The following is a 14,067-nucleotide window of genomic DNA, read 5'->3' on the forward strand; positions in this document are numbered from 1 at the left end:
GTTTTACCCTTTCCCTGGTTCTCCTCCCCATCCTGGGGCAGGGTGTGTGTGAAATGAGCAAGTGGTTGTGTGGTGCTTAGTTGCCAGCTAGGGTTAAACCACAACAGATCACTAACTGCTGCTCCAACTCAACGATAACATCAGCGACAGCATGAGCAGTTACTGATATTTTTGCCAATAAAGCAGAACCCAGAAAAAGGACTTACACATGCACTACAAATTTACATTTTCTCAGTCCAAACACTGATCTGGACTCCACCGGCTAGTCTACTTTTTCTCTGTTCCTCAGCCAGCCTAAGGGGGCTGTGGGAAGGCAAAGGTTTCCTTGCAGACCTTTAAGGTTAAGATTTGTGCAGAAAAAGAAAAACTTAGCTCAGCGTTTAAGCCACACACAACACCAAAAAAAAAACCATTACTTTACACAAATGAAGCAGAATGGCCTGTAGAGCTCACTCTTTAAATAGCTTTTTGTCATGGTCTGGTATGAAATAGTGACTTCTGCTGCATAAGAAGATTTAAGCACTCATTGGAAGGTGTATAAGACAACAAGCATAACAAATAGTTACTTCAGAGAAAAACCCATACCTTTCCAGTCCAGAGAATGAAAGAAGTTATTTGCATCAGTACTACTGCTGTGTGGGGATTCTGTATCAGTAGGTGCACTTTCTGAAGACTGCTCCAGCTGGGATGCTTCTGCTTCATATTGTGCAGTAGAACCTGGTTGTCTAGGAAGCTCTGGTTTCCCTATAAAATAGAATTTAAGTCAGAACCCTTGGGGAGAAACTTCCAAAACTCAATCCCGGTCATAGCAGCTAGTATTTGGCTTACAGAATGACTGCTGTACCACAATGGTCTCAAAGTGCCTATTATTCTACAAAGGCACAAAATTCCCTCCCTCACACTCCATTCGAAATTGGCATTATTGTTTCAACTGCAAAAGCTATCAAGACCCTGTTTTCAACCTTAACATCAGATTACATCAGATTCATAGCAAAGCACTCAAGCATTCTGACATTTGAAGGAAAATGTAATTGACACCTCACTTGTGCCATTGTATAGAATATGCAAGAGCTAGGAACAACATCCGCAATACAGAACAGAACAGCAGGAAAGAGCAAATGCAGCTACAGGAAAAAAAACAACCAAGCAGAGTATAAAGCCAGAGAAGAACATGGCAGTTGTTAACAAACATCTCCAAGGAGTTAAGTAATACACTGTGTTCTGTGATTAACTACTCCTTACATTTATTATTTTACTGAGGTCACCAGATTATGTGACTCTTGTGTAAGACTGAGTTAGGCTGGGTTACCTACTGCTGTATCAGCTCTCAAAAAGGAGATTTCTCCAAGGCAAATATGTAGACTCCCTAAACTAGTAAGTGTTCATTCACTGTTTGAAAAGAATGTGATGAATCCTTGGAAGAAAGCTAGCTGTCTAAATCTAAATACCAAACCAGTAGAGCACCCTCTTTCCACATACTCAGTTGTAGCTTACAGAGAAGCTGAAAAAAGTCTGTCTCAGAAAACATACATGAAAGGTCATGAATAACGGAATAGTACAAATTCAATTTTAATAAGCAAGTTTTATAAAACCTATTGTCCTTATCCTATATCCTTCCCACCAGTTTTAAGAAATATTTTTAGTGAGATTTGAAACTCTTACATTTCATTTATCAATCAGAAAATGAAAACAACTTTAAAAATGAGTAATTGTTACAATCCTCATTGTCAATGAAACAACTTTAGTGAGTTGTGTTCAGAGATTTTTAAAATATACATAACCTAAGTTAAATAGAAAATTATCTATATCATAATACTAACCAAACATAACCTGCTAAAAAAAAAAATAAATGTAAGACAGCAGCAACTACCTTGTATCAAAAGAAATGTAATTAAGATGTACCATATTAAGAGCAGAGACTAAGATCTCGTGTATGGTGTACTAAAACCACCACAGTAATCTCCATCATGCTTTTTATTCTGGAAGCACAGAGAAGGTTTAAGAGCCTTAATGAAAATGTCAAAGCTCATTACTGATACCAGGAGAAGAAGAAAGATCCTGAACAGCATTAACCAGAATTAATGCAGACATCTACAGATGAAGCACAGAATACGTAGTACCAGAAAAACTGAACATCTGCTGGAGCACAATAGAAAAAGTTGAGAAATTGAATTATGACATTACTTGGCTATATGCAATTAAAAATATTTTTATGTTTTATTCTTAAGACCATTTGTGAGGAACGCTCAGATGATTTTAAGTGAAATAATGGTGCCAGTTAGCCAAGTGAAGTTCTTTCAAGACATTTTGCCTACAAATCCTGGTTGTTACAATTCCATTTGCTAAAATCCCTGCAAATAGGATATTCATAGCTATCAAATAGTAAAGCAAGCAAATGTAATGACAGTGGATAAAGTGTAAAGACAAGGAAAATTATAATCCCTTATTGAAGGATAATTTATACTCCTTCATATAATGGAAAATTTTAAATGATATTTACAAAAAAATACACCTTTTAAATTTCTTTCATTTAAAGGAATGTCAGAAATGAAACAAAATCCTCAAACGTTAAGGACATTAGAAACTTTAGCATGTTCTCTAGTTTTTCAAAAGATTCATTACCAAATTTTGATAAAATCTCTTGTTGCTCCTCTCGGGTGGAGAAGAGGATCTTGGGATTCAGTCCCTTTATATTCATGTTATCCCATGGTGGCTGTTCACAGCTAGGTCTGCCTCTGGGCTCCACCTCTACTTCCAGATTGACTTGAAATAAATCAGGATATTTTTCTTGTATGTCACAGGCATCCAGATCATACCTGAAAAGATGCATACAAGTAGGTTCTTGATACTGATTGCTAACTAGATTAAGTTCACCACAGTCCAAGGCAATTTTTTAAAGGAGTTAGTATCAGGCTGTATCAGTATCAGTTAGTATCAAGCTGTATTTGTATACTTTTTCTACAGATTTTAAACAGATGGTATATTGGTATGTGAGGTTTTTTTGCTGTATTATGAACAAAACCTTCAGTTTCCTTCAGATGAGAAAACAAAAGAACCGTATTGCAATCAAAGTCATTTACTTCCTACACTAACCATATTTCTTCCCCCTGCCACATGTTGGTTTGGCAGACTAAACAGTTTCAAATAAAACTTCTGCCAGTTTCCTACATAGGAACGGGTGTCAACATACTTGGCAAATTTCACTGTGGTAGCATTTCGGGGCACAAAACCTGTGTGGAACTGTATCTGAAACATCTTCATTGAAGCCATCTGTTGAAAACAAGAAATACAGGGAAAATAGATAAATCCACATTATTAGTATTCTGCACAGTGTTCTGCCTTCATTACAAAACAAAATATTTTCAGTATTAAAATACTTTAAAGTGTTTGTTTTGCTACCATTTCACCTTAATTCTACGTATACTTTATCTTGAGAGACTTAAATGCAGCTTGAGACAGAATGTAGACAAACCTATTACTACCAGAAACAAACCAAAAGACCTCAAACCAGCTATGTCTCACTAACCTAAGGCTATCAAAGTCTGTTAAGCACTTCCAGACCCTGTTCTAGAGGCTGAAACTGCATGACCTCTGTTGCTTTCCTGAATATCATACACCCAGAAAACCTCATTGTGCAATACACTAATCAGGAAATATACATATAGACAGGAGTCCATTCAGAACAGTTTTAAATGTAGCACATTCTAACGGACACTTCGTAAGAAACGCAGAGCTCTTTCCTATGCAACTTCAAGTCAACCATCCATCCCAGAGAGAATTATAGGGCTTGTCCAAACTGATTCATTATAGCCATTCAACTTTCCCTACTCTTTTTTTTTCTGCTGACAGAATGACTACTTTCCCATGCCTGATCAGCATGTGAGAGTCCAGAAAATGCTACTATAGAAGTTTAATGTACCTCCTGGTCTTGCACAAATCTGAATTACAGCAAACTGATACATCCACAATGTATTTGTTCACTGGCTTCAGTTACAACACATGTGGAATAGTCTTGCCAGTCCTTACAAAGAAAGTATTACAGTAAGAGTCAAGTAAATATGACAGACTAAAATAGAATTATGGAAGTTCTCCTTGTAAATGAGCATTTATTGAACATCATAACCAAAAGTCAAGTGACAGACAAAGCACTGCTAGCAGGTTGAGGGAGGTTATCTTTCCCCTCAATCCAGCACTGGTGAGGTCACATCTGAAGTCCTGTGTCCAGTTGCTGGGCTCCTCAGTATAAAACACACATGGACATACCCGAGAAAGTTTTTCTGATCCATCCATCCCTACCCTGATCTACATATGAAAACCTGAACACCCTATTAAATCAGTTTTCTTAATCCCTTGCTATGCAAGACATTTCCTAGAAGATAAACCAAATCTCCCCTCAGATTAACTGTGAGCCAGTGGGAGCCATTCACAATGCCCAGCTCTAGGCACGTAACAGCAATATTGAAATGTGGTGGTTGACCTCTGTATGAGTTCTGCACAGAGATTCAAGGAGCAATTTAGAGGACATGCACCTATGGACACATTTAATACCTTTCCACCAAGGCTCCACACCAGGATCATTACAAACACTGTTGATGTATCAGTTACAGCAGACGGATGGGAAAATCCTAATGTCTTCCAATCAGTGAATAAATGCCAAAGAAACTTATCTCTGAAACTGAGATCGCACAAGGAGTATAAACTCAATTTTCCCCAGCTGCATGCCTTCTTCACTGATGATCTTGAACCATATACTAGTTATTTTTGTGCATTAGAGAATCTTTTCACTGAGCTTTCAGGTTTAAAGTATCTTGCATCTGTCCCACAGCACTCTGGTGACATTAAGAAAGTTCTGAATCTCTGCAACATGACAAGATTTGATACTCACCTTTCTACGATGTAGAAAAAACACAGGGGAAACCATGTATTTCAGTAGTAGTAGATATGTATGAATATGCTTGTTTGCCCCAGATGTATGGAAACTGTCTGAAGAACCCCTGGATCGATTTTCACAATGCTTTAAGTTATTCTAAACTTTGCACTACCCCTTCCTATCTTCTACATGGATCTCCAAGTTTAATTTGGGTTACTCATCTAGAAGAAAAAAAAATCCCATGCTTCATTCTTAGAAATTGGAAAACAGGCTTCATTAGCAAGTTTTTTGGGATCCTGCAATACACTTGCATCCATAGTTGAATTAAAGGAAACATGCATTCTGCCTAAGAAAACAAAGACCAGCAAGAAAACTTGCTATAAAAACTTGACCTAGCTCTTGAAACAGGATACAAAACCACATGGTTTCTTCTAGCCTCTTATGTCTAGCCTCAGGCAGTCCCTGAAATTCCACTTTTTTACTGGGTGGAGGCTTTCCGTGCAAATATAGTGAATATCACTACTGAAGTAATCTCAAGAAAGGCTTACCAAAGCACCTACATGCAGAACACCAAGAACGGACATACACATTAGCATTGAAAAAGCTGAATTCCCAAGTGCATGAAAACCTCACATATCTTTGAACAAAGAAAAGGAAATAAAGCCATGTACTTAATGAGATCACAAACACAAGTATAATACAAAATTGTAACAAGAAAAAGCAAATCTTCCATGCAGGCTGTTACATTTATCATTACCTTAGCTTGTAGTCGGCCTCCTAGTGTTGACCTGGCATGATAGATCACAATGAGAACATCGCCCTGGACTGTTATACCTAGCGGAATTACTGCTTTCCCATCTTCAATTTTAAACTCTCTAAAGAAAAAACATAACCACAGTTAATTTCATTTTTTAAAAATAATGTATTACCTTATGTTTTGTTTGGTTTCTCCAAGGCCTTCAATATCAACCCATAAAAAACTGCTTCAAGTTCTTATTACAGAGAATTTGCTCTAAATGATTAAAATTTAAAAGCTGCTCTGTAACACCCCACAGCTGTTTCTGTTCCTGCTCTCTTCAAATTCATTAAACTCCTTAAGGGGCTTGGATTTATAGGAAAGCTAGAGGTATTCTCTCATCTTTCCTCTCTCTGTGACTACCTACACCTAATACTGTTCGTACCCTTTGCAATTCCTGTGCTGTATTACAACTGCAGATACCAGAGCTGTACAAGGGCTAACAAGCACTCCCCTTACAGCTCCCATGCCTGTGGGATCCTTATTGTTTCCATGACTGAAACATGGTGTTCAATTCAGTACATGTACACCAGGAATCAGTCTTCCTAGTTCACATCACATGGAGTGAGAGGAAAGAGGCTCTTGTTCACCTCTGCTTTGCCATGTCCACTGTGCCAACCCCACCATCATCCCCGCTTTTTGCAGGAACAGATATAAGCTGCTATTGTAACTATGTTGTCTCTTCCACAAGAAAAAGGGGACAGAGGAGCTGTTTCACATGTTAAAGAAGCTTTGGGCTCAGCTGGGACACGCAAGATCATGCTTTCTCTTAACAGTGAGCACTTAATATTTAAGGCGGTCCAGAAAAACGTAATGTGCTGTTTCAGAGCAAATCATAACCTGTACTTACCTCATTTTGTCATATTCCTGGGAGGTAGTGGTTACTCTCTCATCTCCCACATAAACTTCACAGAAAGGCCTGCAGCCATTACGCTGCTTACTGAAAAGAGGAACTGGAGTCATGACTATTGATCTCACAAGGATGGGCTTGCTGTGAGGAATAATGGGTTCTTCAGCCATCATGTCACACATATATTCGATGTATCTAGCAAAAACAAAGAGGTACTCATTTAGCCAGAAAACAAATTGTAAACATAGGTAAACACACAGCTGAGTTACTTCTGTTCATACCCAGCCACTGAGCAGTGACAAATGGTAACAATAAAAACACTGGGAACAGCATTTTCAGCAACCACATTTTCAGGTCTGATAGGAATTCACAACAGGAAAATGAAATGGAAACATGGAGAAATATTTATGATCCCTAGCTGGCCTCCCAATTTAAGGGTAGAAACAGTTTCTGTACAAAAGCCTGATGGCTGCACCACAATGGAAAAATGCACTGCCCAGAAAACTGAATACAGCACTGCATATGAACTCATGTGCACCTGTGTCCCACCTTCCAGACAACTCTAGACATTGCTTTAGGTCTGCAGCCTTACATATATTCAGTTGTAAAACAAACTAGCCACTCTTTCCAAAGGCTTTAAAACACCAAACAAGGAGAACTATTTATTATCTTACACATAACTGATTGAAGTTGCATAGCAGTTCTGAAGCTAGTAACTCAAAGCTTCCTAAGGACTTTAATTCATCCTCATTAATATGTTATCTTGTAGACAACCCATTAAATATACTGAAAGTAAACCTGCACAACAGCATAATGTCATTTATATTTAACTAATCCTTACTTCTCACATTTCTAAATCTAACCCTTTTTGTAGGAAACGCCCTTACTGCCAGTGTCACTTGCTACTAAGACTTCATTGTTATAAGATCTATCAAATTAAATCTAATAATCAGTTTAAAATATTCAAAGTATATGAAAGTCACCTCTTCATGCACTCCTTTAAAAAAGCAGAAGGCATCCCCTACCTAAACAAAAATTGTTAGTGGTCTTTCCATAGAACCTGCAGTGTTCAGACACAGCAAAACCTGTTCTAATAAACTAGTAAAAGTGGAATAAGCCTTACACACGTGCAAGAGGATTTTATACTTAAGAGAGCATTCAAAAGCACTGCATACCCTTATTTTCATTCCTGACATTTCTTCACTACAGGTCATACTTGACTCACTCTTAATAAAAGCATCACAAGTAACTCAAGGGCTCACAAAATTCAGAATTACTTTCCTTACTCATAATATATTCCAAGCATTTTGCCATTCAAACACAGACAAAATTGAAACAATTTATTTTCCTAAAAAGCATCCTGTAAAAATAGTAGCATATTCACAATTGCATAATGACTTGCTTCAACAGTACCTACAGACTGATACCATACCTCTTATGAGAGGGCCAAATGCCAGGAGGACAGCGTTTCATACTGAACATATAAACTGCAGCTTCAGCAGTAGTGAAGAGACGGCAGAAACACAAAAAAGAACAAACTACAACAGCAGACGCAGCTCTCCCGTCCTACAAAAAAAAAAAATAATTTGTGACTTATTAAACCCAGTGGAAAAAGCATTACAGAAGTTAGTGAAGAGCATGCTATCTCCCTATTTAGTGTAATGAAGTCCAAAGACTACTGCAATCGTCAGATTTGCACTTTCTATCTGAATGTGCAATGTTTTCTTTTTATTTCTACACACTACAAAGGATACTACATATTATCTGCTTGCTCAAATGCGAATAGTTGCTTTAACTTAACACTGATATTTCCAATTGATGCTTATTACGTTACTACCACTAATATCTTTACATTTATTTCCTGGCTGCTACCTGTAACTCCAGCTCAGTGCTATTTTTGGCTGATAACCATGGATTTTTGCTACAAAAGGCGTCCTAAGATTCAGAAGAACTAAGCCACACTAAAAACCCTTTATTTAGTCTTCTGCCTGAAACTGCCTGAGGTAATAAATTACCATGAAACGCCAAGAAGGAAATTAAAACACTGAACATCTTTCTGCAGGGCCCACAGCTACAACAGCCCAGATTAATCCCTACATCATAAAAGACTGAAGATTCAGAAATAAATAATGGTTCACAGAACAAGACCTGTCAAGTTTTTTCGCTAGCAATACAGAACAGATTTTCTTTTGGTGATCATTGGGCATATAAGTGTGGAAATGGGAAAGAGGGAAGTGTTTTTCCTCAACTTGTTTTAACAGGCATTTCCCTCAGTGCCAGGCTTTAATTCCAACCATTACTTAGATCAGTGAAGAGAAGATCTGCCAGCACCATAAAAGCCAGATCTTTAAAGATCAGTTCAACAGATCAGTATTCTTACTGCTGGTGTACCTAGCAAGCCCAATGATTTCCAGAAGTCACTAAACTAGTTTATGATTACATGGTCTGGATCTGGCTATTCAGTTAAATTTCACACAAATGCAACAAAAACATGGCCCCTACGCTGAAAGGCCTACACTTAGGACAAAACATTAATGAATGCAAGGGAAGAATGAAACAACACTGACCAGCATGACAAGCAGTGACCTATGTACCCTTGCATTAAAAACCCACTTCCAAATTACAGCACCACACCAAGGGGAGAAAAATCATTGTCCAATGAGGTCAGCTAGCAAGTCACAGCAAACCCTTTGCAACTGCAGCAGGAAGTCAGACAACAACTTTACAAGATTTAAAAGACAACTTTACAGCTAAAAATACATCATTCAAAATAAAGAGTATCTTATTCATTAGTAAACAAATTTGATGACAGAACTTTGCACTTCAGAAAGAAGCTTTCTAAGTTGCAGAATAGAAACAAAATAAACACTCCTATAGGGAGATGAGACAGTAGGAATTTCAACTGTCCTTGTATGATTTTACAAGGATGACAGATCTTGGCTACGAAAGTATAAAATCCTCAGGCATAAACAATCACGAAGGCTGCCATAAAAAACAATGATTGGAAAAAGATATATTACGAGTTAAGTTTTGTTCCAAAGCCTCAAAAAGCCAGAGGAGTTTTGTGTCTGAACTATTTTGAAACGAAATAACCTTCATAAAATAATATTAAATAAAATAAATATTAAACATAACTTTTCATAGTGCATGCGAGATTATCTCAGCTTGGTTGATTTAAACACAGGTCAGATAAAACTACCTGAAGGAACACTTAAGCACACTTAGAGAGCAGCAGCACACCCAACTGCAAGTCTCTTTGCCATTAAGTTCCATGAAGATGATCTTTGTACTCACACCTTCTTAAAGCTGTGCGAGTTTTCAAGGATGACCATCACTGCATGGCCCCAAACAATTACACAAAGTATTACTGCACGTATCCAGGAGTTACTCCAGCCTCTGGCATACGTGCTACAGTCTTGCGATATCATCAGAACAGGATGCCCCTTAAAAAACTGATCCCAGTCATTGCCAGTGGAGAAAGACATAACTAGCTGAAGCAAGGAGCTGTCACCTAAACCTTGTTTTCAACTGCTTCTAATTTGAATAATCCAGTTGAGAACAAGTAAAAATTTAACAATTCACTGTATTACTGCAAACCTCTACAGTAAAGATCAAAAGACCAGGAAGCCCTACCTGAATCTTGGCCAGCTAGAAGCAGTTCCACCTTTACAAGAAGCAACTCTTATGTTTTGTTATTCAAGAAAGTTTATTAGACTAAAATATTCTATCTCTACCAGACAAAGGAAATCTAGGTTAAAAAAAAAAAAAAAGAGTGCTAACTTTTAAATCTACAAAATTTCCAGCTAAGTGAATCCAGGACACATTTTGCAACTACTATTCATTTCCAGTAGCTCTGGTCTATGCTCTTTACATCACATTGGGCACGCAGCCATACATATACAAGCTTCCCTCACATCTGAAGAAAATTAATGAGTTAGGTACCTTAAAGGAAACACTTTAAGGGAAAGATGTTACAAAAACTAGCGCTAATTCACCACATCTGTCTCTTCCCTACTTGATAATACACGTATCATGTTAATATAGAACTAGATTCCTAACCTCACAGCAGCACTGAAAATCCGATTGGTTTTCAGGAGCTGGCATTAACCAATTTTTTCCTTGCAAAACTCTGTTTAAGGAAGTACACTATACCAGATTAACAAATCCTCTTTTAGGCTCTGATAGTGATAATCCATATAGACTACTATATCACATCAAAGGACTGGTTTTGAACGCTTTCTAGCAGCATCATAAGCCTTGTAACAACTGTCATGTTTCTCTTCTTACTCTGCAGGAAAATAAGAATATCAAAATACCACATGCAATACTCTTATACAAACATAAGAGTAACCTCATGTTTTCAGATCCTGAGTATAGTATTTTTTAAATTATTTCACACACACACACACATTTGACATGAATTGGCTCTACCCAGAGATTTACTGCTCTTTTGGGTTATATCAAGGTTAACAATACATTAGAGAACAGCAGAAGTTACATAGCAATCTGCTGTCAGCAAAAGCAAGTTGGGCAAAAAGTCTCAGTCACTTTCTGCAATTCTGCAGATACAGATTACATTCCAAGCAGACCGTAGTGGGAAATGCTGTACACACTCAGCTGTCACTCAGAAAATATGAACAAAAAAATGGAGCAAACACAGAAATAGTAGAGCAGAGTGTTTCTCCCAAAGGCTGTTTTGTCTTAATCCCTCCTATATACTTACTGCCTTCCATGCTACATGAAAGTAAGCAAGGGCTAAACTACCTTACTAATTTGCCTGAAGAGAAAACTTCTGCAAGTAACTTTCCTAAAGACACAGCCAGATAGAACTGCCTCTTGGCCTCACAGTGAAGAAAGCCAGTAATCTTCACAAACTGAGTGAATACTAGCATACAATTTATTATTCACAATTTAAAGCTGGATTGAGCAACACACTTTAGATTTAAACCAATTTCTTACAAGGCAGTGCACAATGCAAACATTTTTCTGGTCCTGTTTCAGCCACAAATGCATATTCTTGCATATGCTATAAAGATTCTGAAGATTTGGAGCTCGTCTTGCTGGCCAGCCACATTCAGAAACCTGCAGTGAGAGAGACAGCAGAGGTGAGAAACAAGATCACATAATCACATACATTTGCATAGCATGAACTGTGCATGTAAGAGGCAATTTTAGACTTTAATGCCACCTTCAGGTAGAAATTAAGCAAGCTGCTCAAGAAAAGCAGTCTCATACAGTGTAAGCACGACTTTATAGGATGCAATGCAATAAAACTCCAGTCCTGTTTATCATCTGCTGCACTAGAAGAATCAACAACTCAGATTCCTATCTGAAATTTTCTTAGAGCAAGGAATAAAGTAAAACAGCTTTCAACTCAATCCATGCACATATTCCTAACCAAAACTAGAAACCAAACCAGACTTCGTTTGCTTTTACACTTGTTCATTACTCAAAAAACCTCAACAGTTGATTAATATCCCTTCTGCAAATAGTATTGCAAAACACTACTGAATAACCAGCTTCATTGCTGAAAGTCTATATTCTTAGAATCAGCTGTCCAGTTAGAATGCAGTATATGAAACCTGATCCTTAAGCACTTGCAACATCTGAAGAACAGATGTTGTGCCAGGACCAAGAAAACAACTTAGACAGCAAGATTTTTCTATTTCTTTTTAGCTAGGATCACAACTGCTGAATGTAGAAGACCAAGTTTTTCTATCAGCAGCATGTCTTCTTACCCAGATAGAAGAGTTCAAGGGTTATTCTGAGATGAAATACTGAAATAACCAAGTATTACAGAAAATTCTCCATGAGATTGTTTCTTTCAGTCTTCTGCCCTCAGCTTGGCACAAAAACAGTCTGATACACAAAGACTCCTATAGCATTTCACTATATTCTAGTATTTTAAATAAAAATGAAGGCAGTTTCAGGAAGTGTCACTCTGATGTATTTAAATTGAAAGTTCTTTTGTTAGTGAAAGTTTATGCAAAATCACCCCTGAACGAATAAAAGGTAACACAAGCAGTCTTTTATATTTCTGTTCATAACATGATTCGATGTGGGCTTCATTACATCTCAAATATTAGAACAGCAGTAAAAGATTCATACTGCAGTGTTACAACTACAAACCAGAAACCAGTCTAGAAAAGCAAGCGTATTCAAAAAGAGCAAAGAGAACTGACTTTTTTCTGATTTACCATTTACTTTCTGCCCAAACACTAGTTCTGTTACACAATGCATACCATAAAACAGCCAAAGCAGAGAAGGTAATGTTGTAAGTTCAAAATGTTCTGATCATTAGCAGAATGATGGAGAATGCACAACCTCCTTGAGCAAGCAGGACTCAAAACTAGCACAGGAGGCTTCCAGACTACCATTAGCTTTAACCACGGTTAAAGAAATTTGTAAGAGTTACGTACAAATAGCATACAGCAAGAGAGCAAGGATACATAATTTCATAAATACTTACTAAACAAAATGTCAGAATTAAGAATTTCAGAAACCGTTCTCCTTTGATCATGTCTGAGACTTGCCATAATCTCTTTTGCAGGTACTGAAGAAAAACTAAATTTCCTTAGCTTCCTATGTGGCTGCTCTCACTCAGCACTGAATAACAAAGTCAAGTCAGTCATATTGCTTGTTGTGCATGTGGGTTTCAAAGATGGACAGGGAAAATTTCCCCAACATCTTTGAAGAGTATGTTTTCCAAGTAAAACAGCTGCCTGCCTTAAAAAACAAAACCAAACCAACAGAAGGCAATGTTCTGTAGAAACTTCGTAAATACTCCCAGTCAATGAACCGGCCAGGAACCTAGAATATTTTGACAAAGTGATGATCTACTATTATTTCCCAGCAAAACAAAGATGGTAAGACAAAATGAATGTCAAAAAGAGTAATGTAGACCAGAACAGTTCCAGGTCACTGCTAGATTTAGTAGTGCTCCTATTTGTACTGTAAATGGTAACGTATCAGAAATATCAATATATAGGTATCTCAGACTTGCATAACCAAAACACCATCCCCAGGGTAAACAATTTCCCAGTCACAGAATTCATCACTCCATAAACAGAGATTCTTAACATTGTTGGATGAGGAATAAATGCATTCCCTATGTCGGCTTCAGTGGGCTTTCCAGCAACATAGTGCTAAAGATTTTGCTTTGAGGTACCTGCTCTAAATAATCATGCAGGAGGAGGCTTCCTGTATGATTAAGCTTTGCCTTCCATGTTGAACAATCTCTGTCTGAACCTCATACTGAACCAGATGCAGGTAAGAATTTGATCGCCTCCACCCAAAGAGGCAGTGTAGTGGGCTTGCATGGCAAGGTTTTAGTAGCAGGAGGCCTACAGGAGTGGTAGTGCCTCTGTGATAACATATTAAGAAATAAAAAATAAAACAAAAATAATAGAAAAATATCTGCACCAGTAAGACAGAGGAGTGAGACAATGTGAAAGCAACAGCTCTGCAGACACCCAGGTCAGTGCAGAAGGAGGAGCAAGAGGTGCTCCAGGCACCAGAGCAGAGATTCCTCTGCAGCCCATGAGTGAAGGC

The 14,067-nt window shown here is 37.7% G+C and overlaps 1 protein-coding gene across 2 annotated transcripts in view; it reads right to left on the minus strand.

The window, feature by feature from the left end:
• GAK (cyclin G associated kinase) overlaps positions 1-14,067 on the minus strand; it is a 77,201-nt gene that overhangs the window by 23,162 nt on the left and 39,972 nt on the right. For both annotated transcript variants that reach the window (XM_040579368.1, XM_040579367.1), the window contains exons 14-20: positions 11,476-11,598; positions 7,949-8,082; positions 6,517-6,711; positions 5,628-5,745; positions 3,191-3,270; positions 2,623-2,816; positions 586-744 (exon numbers count right to left, since the gene is read on the minus strand). In XM_040579368.1, the coding sequence (XP_040435302.1) occupies positions 586-744; positions 2,623-2,816; positions 3,191-3,270; positions 5,628-5,745; positions 6,517-6,711; positions 7,949-8,082; positions 11,476-11,598 (1,003 nt within the window). The remainder of the gene's footprint in view (positions 1-585; positions 745-2,622; positions 2,817-3,190; positions 3,271-5,627; positions 5,746-6,516; positions 6,712-7,948; positions 8,083-11,475; positions 11,599-14,067) is intronic.

This window comes from Falco naumanni, chromosome Z, assembly GCF_017639655.2.
Source record: "Falco naumanni isolate bFalNau1 chromosome Z, bFalNau1.pat, whole genome shotgun sequence".
NCBI classification, from domain to species: Eukaryota; Metazoa; Chordata; class Aves; order Falconiformes; family Falconidae; genus Falco; species Falco naumanni.